Source organism: Poecilia reticulata, chromosome 1 (assembly GCF_904066995.2).
Source record: "Poecilia reticulata chromosome 1, P_reticulata-male-v2, whole genome shotgun sequence".
Classification (NCBI taxonomy): Eukaryota; Metazoa; Chordata; class Actinopteri; order Cyprinodontiformes; family Poeciliidae; genus Poecilia; species Poecilia reticulata.
In genome coordinates, this window is record NC_088830.1 from 13,104,978 (window position 1) to 13,124,626 (window position 19,649).

Consider the following 19,649-nt stretch of genomic DNA (forward strand, 5'->3'; position numbering starts at 1 on the left):
TTTCCAACACCCCTCCAACTCTCACACCCTAGTAAAATACGTGGTTTGAACTTAAAAAGTAGCCCTCCAAGACTCCGTCTGAATTTCTCCCATTGACTTGGATTTCTCTGGTAGCGTTTCAAACTGGCCAATCAGCACGCCGAAGGAGAAGTTGTGATTGATGGAGTCGATTTTCTGTGCTGGTATGGAATTGAAGTCTGCCTGTAGTTTTAGCAATGGCAGCGGAGGAACTGAGCAAAGCCGTTCAGGCCGTGTTGACCACAACTCTAAATTAACATCTTCTATAAAGAAAACGGTGTGACAATGACAGACAGAAACAATTTTGAGAATAGCACCACCAACTAACAGCTGCTAACAAAGCCAAAGTTTATGTCTGCTTTTGAACGCCCTGTCTGTGAGAAGCTACAGGGTCATTTTCACAGTTTCTTATTAGAACTGGACCGTATTTGATCTTCTACAGTTCAGAGATGGTTTGGGTAGTTATACACTGAACAGAGGTTGTTGCCTTAAGAACCCCTTATCTTGTATCAACTTGTCTTGAGAGCTAGTTTCAATTCAGTCAATTTTCTGACTAAATTGCTGCCATGAGGCTAAAATTAATTTTAACTCTTCCCTTTTTACCGTTGTTTTAAACTGCTGTTTCTGTGAGAAGCATCTGACTCAGCGCTCTGAGGCTTTTGACACTTTATCCTCTAATGGTCACCCTGACCATAAGCTCAGACTACTTTGAGAAAAATGTTTTCTTTTGCACATTTGTGGACTGACAAGAATATTTTACTACTGTGGATTTAGAACAGCTAATTGAAAGAAAACCAGATTAGCACTTAATTGACTTGTCTTAGTTCCTGCAACAGCTGGATGAGCTGCAGTTCTAAAAACAAACAAAAAAAAGCCTTGATATCGACTCATAGTAAAAATCCTGCTTTATAGCATGAAGCAGCAGGTACAAACCAATTATCAATGATTCTGACAGGTTGTATCTAATTAAATAAGTGCTTCAAGTATTACTGTGAACATGTTCCTTCCATATAAAATTGAGGAGTACAATGTTGTTGGTTTGCATTTCTACTTGGAGTTTGCAATGTTATTAAAAACCCACTTGCAGCTGAAATGTTTTCAATCAGGACTTGATGTCTGATGAAGACAAAATCAAACCCAAACTTATGGAATAGAAAGAGAAGGAAAAACGACAGTGGCCCAAACATTAGTCATTTTGTTTCATTTCAGTAAAACGCAACTAAATTCTGCTAACAAACATAATTTTATGTCATCGCCTTCTCCAGTAGTTTGTCAGTGACACAGAGTGATTTTTATAGTGCAATGGCATTTACCCATGAGCACTAAAGGACAGCTGGGTTATCTGGACAGATGCGTAAATGCGCAGCTAAACACACTACATGCATTGCTGCTTGTTTCATTCCAAGGCTGCAGACTGAACTTGCTGCTGCCAGACGGCAACAGGTTGGTGGTTTTAGAAATAGCACGCACTCTTGTGAAACATGGTTTTCAAGACATTGAATCAACAACTTCCTGAGTTCACTCCGATAAGCATATTCAGCCGCAACTGTGAACATGTAAAAAAAAGGGGCTTTAAACAACACTTCCAATAAGAGATGTAAAAAAAATAAATAAGAAGTTGTGTGTCACTGACAATAACAAAAAAAAAAAAAGGAAGAAAAAACACAAAGAGCAAACAAGATGCAAATCTCGACCTTGTTTTCATTCTCACTTGTAAATGTTCTGGCAGCCACATTCCTTTGTTTTTGCATAAACTTTACATTTCCTTTGAAGTTAATAAAGTTGCAATGCAAGGATTTCTAACTCAGAAGTAAAAAGGCGGACACAACATTACTACATCCGGGAACGTATATCATTTCTAAGCGTTATTGTGTAACGTCTGCTTACAGCTGACAAAGTGACGTTGAATTCAGCTGTTTCACTGTAACCCACGCGGGTCTGGACATTCAAACAGTCGTTAGTGGTAAAAGTGAGGGCTTTCCGGTGTGCAGCATTAACTAAGTGTGAGCTATCAGTTTGATAAAACAGACTTTTATTAGCCATGTGTAATTTACAAGATTTACACAAGCAAGCTTTCTGAGAGGACGGAGTGCTTTTCTGAGGTCAACAAAGAGTTAATCCCTTTGCTAATACTAAAATGACATTTTAAGTGAGTCAGGGCCAATTTACAACTGATTGCATGTTAAGTTTTCTGTTCTTTGTCATAGAACTAGGATTAATTCATTGAGTTTAGATGTCTTACATAATTCATAGGTCAGAGTGACGCAGCGTAACAGAAGATATTCCTCTGAAAAGGACCAGATCCTGAACTTAAATGATGGCAGAAACAGTAAAAATTGAGAGAAAAGCTCTGAAGAGCCTTCAGGAACCTGTAAGAAATATTGACCAATGTAACTTTGAAAGAAGAAAAGAAAGTCTAACTGAATGGAAGCAAAATATGAAGAGATGGGCAATGACTGCAGACTTTTTCATAGTAAGAAAGTCTTTTTCCTAAAGGCTACATCTCTGGAACACAGTGAGAGCTCATTTGTAAGCGTTTTATCTCAGTTTTCTTCAAACCTTACTGTAATACACGGCCCATTCCCTTTTTTTGGTCTCGTGGGCGTGTCCGTTTGCGAACCCATTAAATCCCTCGTTTATCTTCCCGTTCAGCTTGCTGCTGTTTTCGCCGTCCATCTGGTCCTTCCTCAGAGCCAGCGCCGGCTTACTCGTGTGCCAGTTCCACAGGACCTTGTTCATGTCGTCCTGGGCCCTGATGCCCAGCAGCTTGTCTTCGTCGCTTCTCTTGTCCTCGCCTTCGTCGCCGCTGTCGTCCTGGCCGGAGCGATGGCAGTGGAGGCTCTGCATCTCGCCGCTGATGTTCTCAAAGTACTGGTGGATGCAGACTTTGGCGAAGCTCTTCGCATGCTCCTTGCAGGTCTCGTCGAACATCTTGCGCTCGATGTCGATGTAATGGGACCAGTATTTGGTTTTGAGGAAAGCGGCTTGGGTGAAGCATGGTCTGATGGCCCGGATGAGGAAGGCGGTGAAGGTCATCATGAGGAGAAAAATCCACCCACACGCCTGTAAAGAGCCGAGGTTTTTACATTAGCAAACGGACTGCATTTGCTTGTGATAGAGTTCTTCTTAATCTTCCCACTTGGTAACGTGGAAATAACACATCCTACAGGCTTCCTGCAACCTTCACAGCTCACCAACTTCATTTATGTTACAAACATTTCATTTGCAAGATATGGGACTTCTGAGGCTGCGCTTTTTCCCTGAGGCTACTCAGAGACCTAAACAACAGTGCGGGTGTTTTATGGGAGGACCGAAATAGGTCTCGGTTTCATGAATAACACATTTAGGGACTTATGGAAAAAAAAAAAAAATCCCAAAAGTAAATGTAACCAGTGAGGGATATTAGAGGTAAAACAGAATCACATTTTCTTATGAGGAATTGAAAAATATCTCAGCTGCTAGAATTTTAATCACCCAGGCGACGCGTTAGCCCCAACTTTAGAACACACAGTAAAAAAATTAACAATGAAATTATAAATTTTGATCTACTTTAAATGTCCCTGTAACTGAACAAATTGGTTGATAAAAATAACAACTTAGCTAATAAGAGTTTTGCCAATTTGCCCTGATATTTTACCTCCATGCTGTTAAGTTGTTCTTATTGTCTTATTGCCTTTTAAAATGCTTTTTTATGCTTGATTGTACCACTGTTGTGTATTTTACTCATCCTTAGTTGTTTATTTAGTTCGAGGTGTTGGAAATGTGCTATATCAAATGATGTGTCACTGACATTGATAGTTTGACTTTGGGTTAACAATAAAATAACAGCAGCTCATTTACAGTCACTGCTAAGTCAGTAATTAATCTAACTGTAAACAAGGAGGATGCAGGTAATGTCATGCTGCCATCATTTAGGATTTTTTATCACTTTTCTTGTACAAACAGGAGTTGTCTTCTTATCTTGATTGGAGATATTTTGTATCTGTTTTGACAGTTGAGGATAGAAATGGTTTTATACAATCTGCTCATAGTTTGATAAAGTAAATGTGGTTTTATGAGTTATAAATGGAGGAAACTGAGTGATTTCAGTTTAATCTGGGGGCCATAATTTGTCCTAGTTCATACATTTTATCTGACACTGATAGGGATGAGAACCACAATCACTGAAAACAGATTAGCAAACTAAACTATACGGGGCATTTGAGTATGAACATTAGTAGGAATAATTCATCAAGTGAAATAGCGTAAGACACAATTGTTAAGTGGGCACAAAATGACTTGTTCTCAGTTGCAGAAATTACTCAACGAAGAGACAAAGTAGTTAATATCTCAGTCGCCACCCTTCATCATTTCATATCTTCTGAATCCTTCGTTTTTGGTTGCTGCTTCATATTGCATGTCTTCACCAAGTCCACTTCATTACGGTGTACCTCTAAGTTCAGCTTTAGGGCCTTTCTTGTATCTGTGGCACATTCCCCGTCTCTGGCACATTCTGAGCAGAGGATGATCAGTTGCAGATCTCCTTCATACCTCATGAGGTTTCTTGGACTCCGTTTTAAGACACACTTTTGTTTTATGATCTACACGTTTGTATCTTGGAAACTACTAAAGGTTTCCAAACACAGAATAGGAGGGTGTAATACCCACCAGTATTACACCCAATCCTGCATGATCTGTAAGGGACTTTCTACAGCTTTGGGGAGCATTCATGATGTAGTGACTTTAGACAAAGCACAGACGGCAGCAGCTGTTTAGTTCATGGACAAAGCCACCAGATCATCCTCCAGACTCTACACTGTAAAAAAGAAAAAGAAAAAATGTCTCTAATTTATGATAAAATACCAGCAGCTGTGGTTGCCAGAATTTAACGTATAAAATTCTGGCAACCACAGCTGTCAGTATTTTACCGTAATGTAGCAATTTCTTGTTTGTTTTTTTTTGTTTTTTTTCAGTGTACCTGACCTGAGCAATATGTTGAGCAGCACAACCATCATTTGCACTTCTGTGTGAAGATTGTGACTGATATCAAAGTCCTAAAGGAGGTAAATCAGGAACACACAACTTGTGCATTTTATTTGTGTGAATGCCTCAAGCTGTGTGACCTGGGCTTTAGGTTTTCTGTGAAAAGGCAATGTGATCCATAATGGGAGTTTTGTGGTTGTGTCTTTATTGTGAAGTTTTGACTTGAAGGGGGTTTAAGTTGCTTCGACGACGTAAAAAAGTTGGAGGGATGAACATTTTTCTTGAGTTAAGCCAACAAACTCATGCACATCAATCATACATCAGAATATGGAAACTCTTGCAGCTTTTACGTCTTGTGTTAACTCTTAGGAAACATTTGTCAACACTTTGAATAAGTGCTTCCATTCTGGACGGCTCAGACATTCCCAGCTTCCACATTCATGTGGTATTTTTGAAATAATAATAAGAATAATTTTCTGTTAATTTTTTTGGATTATCCATTTTGTGGTTTCATGTGTAAACATAGTTTTACTTTGTTTACTTCAGGGACGGCAAAACAACAACCTTGTGATTTAAAAAAAACCCCATATATCTGGTTTGCCTGGCAAATTGTCTCACATTACTTCTTCTTGTGTTTCATCCTGAGAAAAAGAAAAAAAAAACCCACCTACCTGTGATATACACTTGATGTACCGTGTCGCTGCCACTCTTATTTCCTGATGCTCAAACAGGTCTTTGCAGGGGATTCTGGCCAGCAGTCGAATCTTCTCCGTCTCCGACATCCCTTTGACAAAGCTGGAATTTCCAAACTTTTCGATATCCAAGTTGATGCTGAAGGCGCAGAGGAAGCTCTTCCCGTCCATGAGGGTGACCGACACCCACAACGCAGGGGCGATCAATGATCTCTGGGTGATTGAACAAAACATGTAGCGCAGGATTGTCGGATCCTTCGTCCGGCTCCCCGTGGGTCTTTTCCACTCCTCGGCGAGCACCGACACATTATTGTTCAAAACAAAGCCCAGCAAAAAGAACCATATGGGAGGGATGACAAGAAGCCCGATGCCGTAGGTGTAGTTGTATTCTGGCATGCAGGGGCAGCTGAACTCAAAGGCGGAGTACATCTGGGCACTTGCCAATGCCATGATGCCACAAATCCCGTTCATGAAAGACTCCTGGTTGGACTGGAGGAACTGGAACATCATACGAAACTTATCCATCGTGTGAGATGTGGTGGACGCTTCGGCTTACAGGCAGTGAAATTCCTGGAAAAAGGCTGTTTGAGAAGGATCAGATAGACAGCTCTTCTCATTTGATATGAAAAACAGTAGAGTTTGAACCTCCTTAAAAAAAAAAAACCTAAGTTGATACCAAGTTAGGTTTTTAATAATGTTCAATACTATTTAACGAGGTGAAAGCGACATTCTTCTGAGATTTTGATCCATATTGACCTGACAGCATGATGCAGTTGCTGCAGATTTCTCAGCTTTGCATTCGTGATGGGGAGATCCTTGTTGACCACATATAAAATTTGTTCTAATTAATTGCGATCTGGTGACTCTGAAGGCCATTGGGGTACAGTGAACTAGTTGTTCTGTTCAAGAAACCAGTTTGGTTCCTACACATCGGCTGTGACATTTCAGCGATACTCAGCTGGTACTAATGGGCCCAATGTTTGCCAAGAACAATTGCCCATACTTTTATGCTACCGCCACAAGGCTGAAGCAGTGATACAAGGCAAGATGGATCCTCGTTTACGTTGGCTACACCATATTCTGACAATAACATCTAAATCTCACAGCCAAAATCAAGGCTCATCAAACCATTGTTTTTCCAATTTATTCATTGTTCAGGTTTGGTAAGCAGGTGAAATCTGTGACCTTGGTTTGCTGATGTTAGCTGGCAGGAGTGGCACCTGGTTTGGTCTTGTCATCTAAGGGCTTCAAGTGTGATACACTCAAATATGGTATTCGTAAAATATTGTTTGTAAAGAGTGGCTATTTAAGCTACTGTTCCCTTTCTGTCATCTTGAACTGTTCTCCTCTGACATCAACACATTTTCATCCAGACAGCTTCTGCTCACAGGATATACATAATCTCTTCTTTGAACCTGAGAGATGTTTGTGTGCGAAAATCCTTGTAGGTAAGCAGTTTCTGCCCATCTGGCACAAACAACTACGCTACGTTCAAAGCCACTTGGTTTCAACATTCGACTTCACAATAATTGCGTGCCTAAACTCACTGAGCTGCCGACGTGTGATGGGCTGATTCAGGATTTGTGTTACATGGTAAATGGTCACGTGTACCTAATAAAAATGCTAGTAAACGTTCTATCAACCAGATATTAATATCTGATGGCAAAGTTATTATTAAAGCTATTATTTATTTTTTTATTAAGAAGAAACAAGTAGGAGATTTAAAGTTTTTGTTTATATCCACAGACTTAATAGTAACAGAAAATACATTTTGGCTGCGAAGCATTGCTGGATTTCACCAGACCCAAAGAAAATGCAGCAACTATTTACAATTTATCTGTAAGACATTTGTAATTTACTTATCCAACAACAAAGTTGAAGACAGAGATTTAGTTGAACATGTTGATGGTACACATATTTATAGACGCTGTTTTCGTATTAACTTCACACTTACCTTGTTATTTATACTTGGATAAACAGCTGGAAGGATAAACTTGTCATATAACCATAACGTCCATAGTGAGTGTCTTGCAGCTCCGTTCATACGCAGCATACATATGCACCTGGCTGACTGAGAAGTGATTCTCTGGTGATACTCAAAGCCGAGCTAAGCTCCTGTCATCAAGCCCCTCCCTTCACTGCGTTACAGTGATTTGAGAAAATATATTTTCTCGAAAGCAAACCTGACAAAGCCTGTGAATATCTTACACTGTTTATTTCAACCCCCTTTTAATTTTCTGCATTATTATATGAAAAGCAAAGTGTTTCTGTGTCAGTCCAATAAATCCCATCAGTGAGAGTTCCTGTATTGTTCCTGCGTCAACAAGCCAGACATGCAAACAAACGTTCAAACCATTCAAATATCTGTGGCTTTGGATGGAAAATTTGGTTGCAGTCACAGAGGTAAAGGGTGAATCTGTTTCCAATTGCTTGGAGAAGAAATGACCGTGAAACAGGTTGAAATAGTTTTTTTTTATATACATACATTTATCCATTTATTTATAGCACACAGGGGTTTCAATAGATATGGAACCACAAAATGAACTGGAGCTTGACAAACCAGTTTTAAGCCTGCAAGAAGATAAAAGGCAGCGGTTCACTCCACTGTTCATGGGCACCAGCCATTTAATACACTTGGTTCTGTCTGCAACCTGATACTTATTGTCAACACCAGGAAAATAATTTCTCTGAGTCCGAGATTTGTGTACACTGATTTTATGTAATGCGAACAGTGCTACATTAAGAAACGCCACCTTTCCATTGACACTCTAGTCAAAGATTGTAAAGGCTCACCGCCTGTTAATATGTTAAGGTAAATCTTTAAAACTAGAAATGCAACAAAACTTATTTAAAGCCACCAATAATATGGAGCAAAAACAAAATCACAGCATTTATTCAAATAACTCAAACTGACAATTATGAAAATTGTCAAGCTAACCCGTAGTCATGTTTTATCACTTTGAAAAAATGTGTTTGTTTAAAATATGTTTTGCATGTTGCTGAAATACATTATCTGTTCCTGGTTCTCCTTAAAACCTCCAGTAGTTAATAGTAAAGTTATGTTTTCTGTCTCTGGAACATGGCCTGTGATAGATAAGTTTCAAAATCAGTTAAATAACATTTACACATTTATTCAACTATACAAATATAGTTTTATACTTTTTTGGAGGGGGATATTACAGATGACCACATTTAACAGATTTTTGATCCAAACTTCTCACAGCTTTTTTATAGCTTAAAAACTGATTGGTTATTGTGGCTGCAAACAAAACAGGAATTACTATTTCATAGTGTTTACAGGGAGATATTTTTTAAAAGACTAATTTGTTTTAGATGAATTCTCAACATGAGCTTCTGAAACTCATCTACTGGTTGGATTAGTCTCAGATCAATAACAACAGTAAAAATCATAAGTTTTCTATTTAAATTTAAAACACTTTGAGACAGTTTTGGTACCTTTCAATGACAGAAGATACATTTTAAATCTGTGTGGGATCCTCATTATTTGGCATCACCTCTGCAGACTGCTCTGGAGTCTTTGCATTTGCATATAGTTGAAACCGGACAAATATTTACTCTGTTTAAAAAGAAACATAACCCATTTTTTCTCACTGCCTACGATTGAATCAGACTAAACTTTTTCTGTTTTAGGATGGCCAGGAGTGCCAGAGCTATTTTCTCTTTGCTAAATGTCAGAATAATGAGAGAAATTTGGATTTAACTTCAATTTTCTTTGTATTAGATTTGCCTTTTTAAACTATGTGACATGGGTCTAATGTTCCAGGTTTCTAGTGTTTGGTGTAAATTTGGCCCATTTCTCAAGAACTGCTCAGGTTTATAGGCCAGCTTATTGGCTCACGCCTGCCCACAAATCTTCTGATCAAACTGATCAGGGCTTTTTGATGGCCATGATTAGAACCGTTGTTGTTGTCATCAGAAGAACCATTTGTGCTCAAACTTTCACTTCCTGGCTGAAAACTTAGCTTCTTTTTACTTTTATTGTTTTAGTTTACAAACCTGTGGTCAAGATTTTCTGTACTCTTCCAACTTTAACAGGTTCTTTTGACATTTAGCAAACAGAGATAGTTTTAGTCTTCTCAACTAATCAAAAACAGGGGGAAAAAATGACTTTATGTCAAACACTTGGAAAAAAAAGTTGAGTGTTTAAACAGTGTGTGAAAACTTCTGGTTTAAGCCTATATAGCTGCATTATCTGAGTACACTTGGCACTGAATGTGACATAAAGTAGACAGTTTCAGGAAGTCAGATCGAACCTTTTACTTGTGCATATCGCCCAGGAAACTGTCGAAGCAGAACACATGGGGTTGCGTGAGCAGGAAGTAAGTTGAACCTTCAACTAAAATAGGAAGAGATCTCAGAGCAAGTGGCAGCATAAGGTCGTTTCCTCCTTTGTACCTTTTCACTTATATTACCGGAACACCCCACTGCCGAGATAAACATTCCCTCATTCAGGTGGGTGTGATTATTTATATTTGACGTGTTTTCTACATAATAATGCCTAGTGCTTGATTTGAAAAATACCCAACAGGATATAATAAAGAAATAAATTCAGAATTGCTTGAGCATATTCCGGAAGTTACTTTTTTCCCTCTTTGGCTAAGCATCGTGGTGAAATTTACCAGCAGCATCTTTTTCTTAGAAAACTTGAACGTGTTACAAAGAGTCCTTTTGTAACACCTTTTACACTTTTGACTTATGCCTTACAGAAGTATTTATAACTCCTGAGCTTTTTCACATTTTGTTACTGCAAACTTCATTTGACTCCTTGGTGAATTTGTGTGGTAGACAAAAACACAAAGTCTGCCCATGAAAAATTATGAATGATTTTAATATATTTAAGATGTTCCAGGAAGACCGCCTCCTGGAACATCTCTCCAAACGCCTCCCTGTGAACTCCTGCCATGATCAGCACCCTTTACTTTCATGCCCCTAAATAAAACCTGTGCAATCAACTACATTCAAAGGTCAGATGTTTAGTTAACACTCCACCTGGGTGTTATTTTTAATCTCAGCATGACTTCAGCTGCTCTGTGAAGATAGTAGAGGTTTGTTAGAAAACATTAGAGAACAAACAGCATCATGAAGACCAAAGAACACAACTAAGGCCAGACCAGACTAAAATGTCACTCTTTGGCTGACCTACAGAATGCTGCATATGGTGAAAAACTTACATCCTGAACACATAATGTGCACTATAAAACATTTTTTAGCAACATTATGGTAAATGATGAATGCTTGTCTTCATAAAGACAGGCTAACTAGTCAGAGTTGATAGAAAGATGGGGAAGGAAACCTATTATAGGCTGCAGGTTGAGGTTGGGGCTTGCCTTCCAGCAGGACAATCATCTTAAGCATGATGTAAATTAAAAGGTAAAGATGTTCAAGCTGTATTTGAAAGTGAACTAATTGCTGCCTCTGTATTCCTTCCCAGGCTGTGCAGATGATGCAAGATACTCTGCTGCGAGTGTTTGTGGTGGCTGCAGGTCTCCTGTTGTGTCCTCGGGACAATCCAGGGGTTGAGGAATGGGACGATGCCGTCGACGATGATTTGCAAAAGCACGAGCAAATGCTGCTGAAAGGGGAAGAGAAACTAGTCCAGCCATCAGCACCTGTCGGTTACAAAATAACAGAACCTCAAGGTGACATAAATAACAATCCAGAGCAACAGAATCAGTCCAATCAACAGGCCAAAGATGAAGCGTTGGACTCAGACGTGGCTTTCACTGAGGGAGGAACTTTTGATCCCAAATTACCAGTGGGACACATGACAAGTAAATCTGCTACCGTGAATCTGACTGAAAATCCTGACAATCAGGAGGGAGAGGATTTAAGAAGTGGCAGCTCAGAACAAGACTCTCTGCAGGGACATCGTGAGAAGCCAGAAGGAGCAACGATCCACCCAAAAGATCGAGACTCACCTGCCTCACATGTCCACAGCAAGACAGAAAACGAAACCTCAGAGAAAGGGATTGCAGAATGGGAGAGGGATTATCTCTGGTACATCTGGAACACATTCTCCATCATTTCCATAATGCGCTTCTTCAGGAAATACCTGAAGAGAAATGTCCAAACAGATCAGGAAGAGACCAGGATCTCCCCCCGCAGACCTGCTAAAGTGTCGCTGCCTGACGCTGAAACTCTGCGGAGCTTTTATGCTCAATGTGCTCAGGCCTCAGCTGAGAAAATGTTGAGGGAGAAGGAATTTTTGGAAGGATTCGCAAATGACCTCTTGGAGGCCATGAGGACGGTTTGTGAAAACGACGGCAGCATGTTGATTGAGGACTTTCAGATGGTGAAAGAGCGTGACATCATTGTTCACTTTGCTCCATGCAAACCATACAGTGTCCGCTGCCTGCTCAGGAACAACCCGGTGAGTGATCCGCTGCTGGACACGCAAGTCTGCGGTCAGATGAAACTCCTGAAAGAAGAGAAAGTCCCAAACGGCTGCCCCTGCCAGTCCGCCGACGCAGACGACATGGTTTGCCTGCTCCATTCGGAGAGCGACAAAGCAAAAACAAAAGTGGCTGATGCCTTCAACGGACCACTGTGCAGCAAGAACACTCCTTTTCTGTCAAAATCGAAGATCACCCGGTGGTTTCAGAACACAGTCAAACAAGCCTGGGCACAGATCTCACACAAATACGAGTTCGAGCTCAGCATCCGCTACGCTGAGACTCCAGGCGCCCTGGTGGTTCGCTTCAAGTCAGGGAGGAAGATCAACTTCAGCTTGAAGCCAGTGGTTAAGTTCAACACAGAAGCTCATTTCTGCATCACACCCTGGTCCTCCAGAGAGGATGAGGACACTTTCTGGGCGCTGTCGCTCTCCGTCTACGAAGACCGCCTCCTGGAACATCTCTCCAAACGCCTCCCTGTGAACTCCTGCCATGATCAAATTCTTGAAATCGCCTCCTTCCTTCATAGGAGACAGGAAGCGCTGACTGGGAAGACTGCACTAAAGGACTTCCATTTCAAAATAGCATTAATGCACCTTCTGCTGACCAAGAAAACATCGCAGTGGCAACCAAACTTTGCTGCCTGCAGGCTACAAGACCTGCTGAGCTTTGTGGAGGAAAGTCTTAAGAGGAAGCGCCTGACCCACATTCTCGTTGGCAACCCTCTGGCTGGGGTTACTGGACTGCCTAAAGAAATCTGCAGAGCAAAGCCAGTGAACCTGTTTCATCTCTTTGTGGAAGAAGACTGGGCATATAAGAATGCCTTCATGCATTGCCAGGAGATGTGTCAAAATGCCCACATGTTGATACATGAATATGTTGCTCAGCCTCGGGCTGGCACAAAATCCTCTGCTTAAGACTGTGTACAGTTAGACACTTTTTTTTCATTTTTTATTTTTTCGAATAATCATGTAAATGCAGGCGCATCTTAATTACAGAATAACAAGAAGGGAGTCTAATCAGAGGGAAACTTGCTACATTGGCTTTGGACTTGTTAGTACTCAGCGGACTTGCACCTGCAGACACGGCTCCTTGAATCAACACAGGTTTCTGTTGTTCCTGTTTTTTTGTACGCTTGACTTTTTTTTTCTCCCTCTCAACTCTTCATTTACATGCTTGCTTGCAGGACTCTGAACAACGAGGTTCTTTAGCCGTTACGTTTTGTGACTGTCTGCTGGATTGCTGTCAACTCAGTCTTCCCCCTGATTGTGCAGAGCAGAGCAACATTTCCTGACCAACTGAATTTTGCATTTCCACTTTCTGTAAGCCTTTTCCTCTAAATTAACAGGAATGCTTGAAATACATCAGTCTTATCCAGATTTCAACCAAATTATTAAAATACAAATGTTTTGTTGGTATTGGTATATCATGTGATGAGTCCATGCATAAAGCATTTATTTGAAAAAGATTATTACATTTTAGATTTCATCAAAGTCTTGGAAGTACATTTGCTTCTTCTTACTGGGATCTCCCCCCGCAGACCTGCTAAAGTGTCGCTGCCTGACGCTGAAACTCTGCGGAGCTTTTATGCTCAATGTGTTCAGGCCTCAGCTGAGAAAATGTTGAGGGAAAAGGAATTTTTGGAAGGATTCGCAAATGACCTCTTGGAGGCCATGAGGACGGTTTGTGAAAACGACGGCAGCATGTTGATTGAGGACTTTCAGATGGTGAAAGAGCGTGACATCATTGTTCACTCGGTGGTCATCTTTTGAGGAGACCTCAGTAAACCGTCAAATTTAGTTTCTTAAATTAAACTTTACTTTCAAAGTCAATCTTCCAAGAGCGACTGGAGATTATTTTCTTTGGTGCTTCTGGGTAAAAAGACGCTTCATATTCCAAACGTTAATGTCTTACAGAGTGCAATTTTGATTGTGCAAGATTATAATTTTATTTCAAGGAGGACATCCATCACCGGCATGGACTTTTACCCAGCTCAAGATAAGAGTTACTTAAGAGTTAATTACAGGTCTGTGTAAAGGACTTTCCGTGCCATAGTTTGAGAACACCATCCTGCTGATGGGGATGTTGATTCACAGCAGTTGCACACTTAGTCCTTACCATAGAGTTTCTTCCATCTGGTGCACAAGCAGGATTATCCACTCAAAAGATTGTTAAAGCTTCTATAATTCTGCACTAAAACATGTCTGCAGCTGCTAATAAAATCCACCGCAGCCAAGTTTAGCAACCTACTAGCACGGTCATAATTGCAAGTGTTCTGATTTGGGCATGGGGTATGTTGGCTCTTAAAATAAAATTCCTGCTAGACAATGCATCTCATTTTTAAAGCACATCTTTTGTTTACCAGTATGCAGCTCTTATTGGTTTGTGTTGCCCGTTCAGAAATGGTGGAAGCTCTAGACCGTCTTGGAGTCACAATGAGGGAATTTTGATTGTATGGGCTTGCCATCAGTTTGACAAAATTACACTTTTGTAATTGTTCCCAATCAAGCAGTTTAATTTTAACCCAAATACTTCACTATTTACCCTTGATTGATGACAAGGTGAGCAGAGGTCTTGGAGTTACAAAGCACTTTTTAATGTTCATCCTTTCCTCCTCGCTGTTTGTTTTGTTATGTCTGTTGGCTTCAAAGTACATCGGATCTCCTAAAGTTGTAGATTTTGTTTCCTGATGCTGCAGAAAAACTGAACTCACATCAAACCAATTCAAAGGGTTTTCCACAGACAGGTCTGACGAGTGTAACTGGGCCAACTGTATTAGCTGGAGGGTTTGTGAGTACTTAAGTTGTAAACAAACTGTTTGGTTGCATGTAAATAAAACATTTCACAAACAGATTTTAGGTTTTCTTTCTCACCTTATCTTAAACTAAAATGTGGAGGAGTTTTGATTTAATTCATAGACTGACTGTCTTGTGTGCTTTGAATCATTGTCTTGCTACATAAATGAAGGACATTTGAACTTAATGTCATGATCTAATGGCTTGAGATTCCACATGATTTTAATTTTGTTTCTCTTCTATTATTTAGTTTGGGCCTGGTGTATTGCTTTTTCATATCTTTTAGCCTACTTCATGTTGTCAGATGGGATCTATTTAAGTTTTGTCTTGATTGTTGGTATCGTTCAGGCCTGATGTGGCAAGTAAAATTGAACAAGTCCAGTCAAAAAATTTGGTTATTCACAGTTAAATTACGATTTAATGGTAAGTGCAATTACTTACACATTGGGCCTGGTTGAATTGAATGCATTTATGCATTTCCTCTTTAATGAAATTATCAGATGAAAACTGCCTTTTGAATACGCAAGAATTTCTGATGAAGATGAGAAAAACGGCATCAGCAGCCAACATATGGCTTCTGTTTGTAATGCCAATTTTTAATCTTAATAGCAAGTCTTAATATCTGCAGTAAAAGTGCTTCTTGATGTTATAATTCTTGTTACATCGTTTATTTCTGAAGAGGATCTTAAAACCCCACACTTATCAATTGGAAACCCAAAGCAGATGCTGAACCCCAACTTTGGAAACCACTGATCTAAAGTATTGAGGCGGAACAAAAAAAGCAAACAAAACAGAAGAAATCTGAAAAGGGGCAAACGCTTTTCAACAGCACATCTAATGCAGTCTGAGTAGAGGGGCACTTGGTTGATCTCCCTCCATGGCTCCCTCTGGTGGTGATCCTGAAGAAAATAAAAAAAGAGCATTTCTTCCATTCTCACTATAACAGGAAGCTGGGATTGTAAGTCTGGCTTGAAAAAGCCTGCCATCTAGAGGAGAAATGGTGAAACTGCTCTTTTGTTGGCGCTCTTTGTTGGTCTGCAGTTTTGGATTAAAACCGACTTTGTAAGAGTAAAACAAGCTGTAACAATGGGCTCATGTTGAATGAGAGGTCTTGTCGCCTGAAGGAACAAGTCTTACCCTTAATACTTACTTTGCAGGGGAATACCAAATGGCATTTCCCTTAAAACTGGAGCAGTTGACTTCAGTCAGTATATGAGACAATGTTCAGAAAACCAAGAAAAACAAAGAATTCAGGTTAAATCTTTACTCCTCTGGAATTTAATAATCAGTTTTTAGAGTGTACAGAAGATAATGGTAATCTTTATCAGCGTAGTTCATTGGACAACTTCCTAGAGTTAAATATTTGTAATGCATCCTGAGACTTAAAGACCTCCTTCCTGGTTCTTGCGTATATTCTGTCCAGATAACATAACTTTAGCTCCGGTTTGTTTGTTGCGCCTTCATCAGTTGGAAGAGTGGGAAACACTCCCTAGAGCCAGATGGGACTTTTTCTAATCCTAGTTTCAGGCTTCAGAACTTTTCTGTGATCACTGGAAACAGGAATGTTGAGATATTCAGAAAGCTTCTTTGATCCGTCTCTTGAGGAATCATCGGCTGAGGCAGGCAAAAACTAGGCTTTAGGCAATGAAGGTTGCTTTGCTTCCTCCTCTTTTTCAGGTGTCACTATCTGCTCTCTTTCTGAATCAGATTCAGGAACTTTGAGGAGAGCAAAACATCATCGGAACAAGCCCAGCATCTGAGAACTATTTTCAGCCCCAAAACTGCCACTGGCAGGTTTTCAACAGACAAACTCTGCCCTACAATCTGGAGAGGACTCTAAAGAACCGCTGAAAAACACCAAAACATCTTTAATGGGAAACAGAGTTGTTTATTCAGCACGTTTTTTATATTTACTTTCAGTTCACTGATACACATTTGGCAAAATACCTAGTAAAATAAATTATTTTGTATCTTTTGGAATATACAATGCTGAATATTTGCTCACAAAATTGCCTGTGAGACTGAATCACACCAAAAGAATAATGATTTTGTATTAATTTTCCAACATCAAAATGATTGTAATACCTAAATGAATAAAGTCTAAATAAATAAGCATAAGAGCAGTTTAAACAGAGAGGGCCAGACTTCCCTTTTCCCAACCAACTCCATCGGAGGAATCCCATGGTGTTCCCAGGTCAGCCAAGACACATAGTCCCTACAACCTGTCCCGGGTCTTCCTCTGGGTCTCATGTATATTTCACATATTATCAATAATATATACAATAATTGCAATATTTATGGAATTTGACCTACAGAAAAAAAACATACAGAAGCATAGAGCAATCATGAATGTAGCTGAAAGCTCTACAGGTGAACATATATGTGCAAATGAAAAAAAAATTAGATAACAAAAAAATAAACATATGGCTAAAACAACACTAACAAATGAGGAGATATCAACATGAAGTAGCAATACTTGAATTGAAATTAATGAGGTAAAGAAAGTGAAACTGAGTGAACAAGATCTTTATGGGGGCTGGGAAGTATTGTGTAAAATTGACTTTTTGAGTTTTATATCATATTATAATTTTGATCCCTCACCAAAAACATACCCAGAGTGTTGCTTTGATTCTTTTATGCATGTTTGAGGACTCCTTGAATCTCCGGTGGCAGCCATCCAGGGATGTCTAAGCTCCTGCTCTCACAAAACTCTTCCTTGGAGCCTCACAGAGCAGCCTTCCCACAAGCATTCCCAACCCAGCTCCTGCCGACTAGCGGCAGCAGGGATTAGCAAATTCCTGGTGTAACTGCGCATCTGCTGAGTTCATCATACAAACTACTTCTCAGTCCAACACTTCTAAGACTGGTTGTAAACGGGATAATACAGAAGCATTGTGGTGTTAGCAGCTTTTTGGAAAGAGGCGCTTTTTAAAGAGACAGAGGATCAAATGTCATATATATATATATATATATATATATATATATATATATTGGGTCTCATGGTATGGGCATCTGGCTGTACTTCTTGGGTACTGATCTTTTCATTGCACCCCTTTGGAGCTCTGACAGTTGACTCACTTCCCTCCTTGTGATCTTGATCTTAGCCTCTAACCGTCTTTTCCATGGTGGGTATTGGGTCTCATGGTTGCTCTTATAACCAAGCATCTCAAGGATCACTGATGCTGAGTTGTATATCAGCTCATTGGTTTCTGTTATGGTGTTGGTAGGGATCGTTCTCAATGCTGCATTCACATCTTCAATGAGACTTTCTGATGGTACTTCACTCAGCCGTTGTAATTGGCGTCGGGGTCGTCTGGTGTTCATTCGGGCCATGATTCTCTCTCTCAGGTCAGTTGCTGCCTCGTTCAGCTCAGATGGTTCGTTCATTACTGGGGCTACATACCCAGTCTCTGGGTGGGGAGTTGTAGTTGACTCCCTTCTGACCTGGCATCCTGGCTCCTTCCCGTAGCACTTGTGTCGTACCTCGTCAATCTCAAGTTGTGACAGCAGTTGCCGTTTGCGGATGTTGGAACACTGAGCTACTAGTTGTTTGGCAGTTAGTGTTGACTGGGGATGTCGAGCTAACCATTCCTCCCACAGTCTTTGCATGTAGCCCCTCTGACTAGGATTACTTGAGTAGTAGCATTCCAACAGATCCATGTTTTCACCTCTCGCCCATTTCCGTCTTGTTCCAGTAGCCCAAGAAGTACAGCCAGATGCCCATACCTGAAGCACTCGAAACTGCCAAACAAAGGCTCCAAGCCTTGGCCAGCCGCCTAAAGAGATACACGAGAGAGAATGAAGCCAGGAGGATTAACCGGCTCTTCGCCACCCAACCAGCCAAAGTGTACTCTCAATGGCAGGGTAATAACAACAGAGCAGACCCACCCAGGCTGGAGACTGAACAATACTGGAAAGGCATATGGGAAAGGGAGGCGTCCCACAACAGCAATGCACAGTGGCTAACCTCTCTACGAGAGGACCACAGCAACCTCCCGGAACAAGCCCCGGTAACCATCACTGTGGCAGATGTCCAAGACAGAGTCTCGGGTATGAAAAACTGGACAGCACCAGGACCTGACATGATCCATGGCTACTGGCTTAAGAAACTCACTGCCCTCCATGAGCGACTGGCAGCTCAACTGAACCAGCTGCTACAAAATGGGACTCACCCTGAATGGTTAACTGAAGGGCGCACAATCCTGATACAGAAGGACCCCTCGAAGGGTTCAGTCCCATCCAACTATCGGCCAATAACCTGTCTCTCTACAACATGGAAGCTCATGTCAGGCATCATAGCGGCTAAGATAAGCGGGCACATGGATAAATACATGAGCAAGGCACAGAAGGGCATAGGCATAAATAGCAGAGGAGCCAAACACCAACTCCTTGTAGACCACACAGTCGCCCGAGACTGCAAAACCCGACACACCAACCTGTGTACCGCTTGGATTGATTACAAGAAAGCCTATGACTCAATGCCACACACTTGGATCATTGAATGCTTAGAGATGTACAACATCAATAGGACTCTAAGAGCCTTCATTGCAAACTCGATGGGGCTGTGGAAAACCACCCTTGAAGCCAACTGCAAACCACTTGCACAAGTGTCCATCAAATGTGGCATATACCAAGGAGATGCTCTGTCCCCACTGCTGTTCTGCATAGGCCTGAACCCTCTCAGCCAAATCATCAACAAGACTGGCTACGGATACCGACTCAAGAATGGGGCCACGATCAGTCACCTCCTCTACATGGATGACATCAAG

At 40.7% G+C, this 19,649-nt stretch overlaps 2 protein-coding genes across 3 annotated transcripts; one reads left to right on the forward strand and one right to left on the reverse strand.

The window, feature by feature from the left end:
• Positions 1 to 570: 570 nt before the first annotated feature.
• On the reverse strand, positions 571 to 7,964 carry calhm1b (calcium homeostasis modulator 1b). 2 transcript variants are annotated; one of them, XM_008409528.3, is made up of 3 exons: positions 7,627 to 7,964; positions 5,652 to 6,253; positions 571 to 3,081 (listed from the first exon to the last, which is right to left on the reverse strand). In XM_008409528.3, exons 2-3 carry the CDS (start codon positions 6,195 to 6,197, stop codon positions 2,572 to 2,574), a joined length of 1,056 nt encoding a protein of 351 aa, XP_008407750.1. In that variant the 5' UTR covers positions 6,198 to 6,253; positions 7,627 to 7,964; the 3' UTR covers positions 571 to 2,571. The 2 variants fall into 2 exon arrangements, with proteins under 2 accessions (XP_008407750.1, XP_081462752.1); XM_081606626.1 differs by having other exon boundaries at positions 5,652 to 7,807.
• A 2,048-nt stretch (positions 7,965 to 10,012) lies between these two features.
• On the forward strand, positions 10,013 to 14,938 carry LOC103465019 (inositol 1,4,5-trisphosphate receptor-interacting protein). The gene is made up of 2 exons (XM_008409516.3): positions 10,013 to 10,145; positions 11,125 to 14,938. The coding sequence occupies exon 2, from the start codon at positions 11,134 to 11,136 to the stop codon at positions 13,000 to 13,002; it is 1,869 nt and encodes a 622-aa protein (XP_008407738.1). The 5' UTR covers positions 10,013 to 10,145; positions 11,125 to 11,133; the 3' UTR covers positions 13,003 to 14,938.
• Positions 14,939 to 19,649: the final 4,711 nt, after the last annotated feature.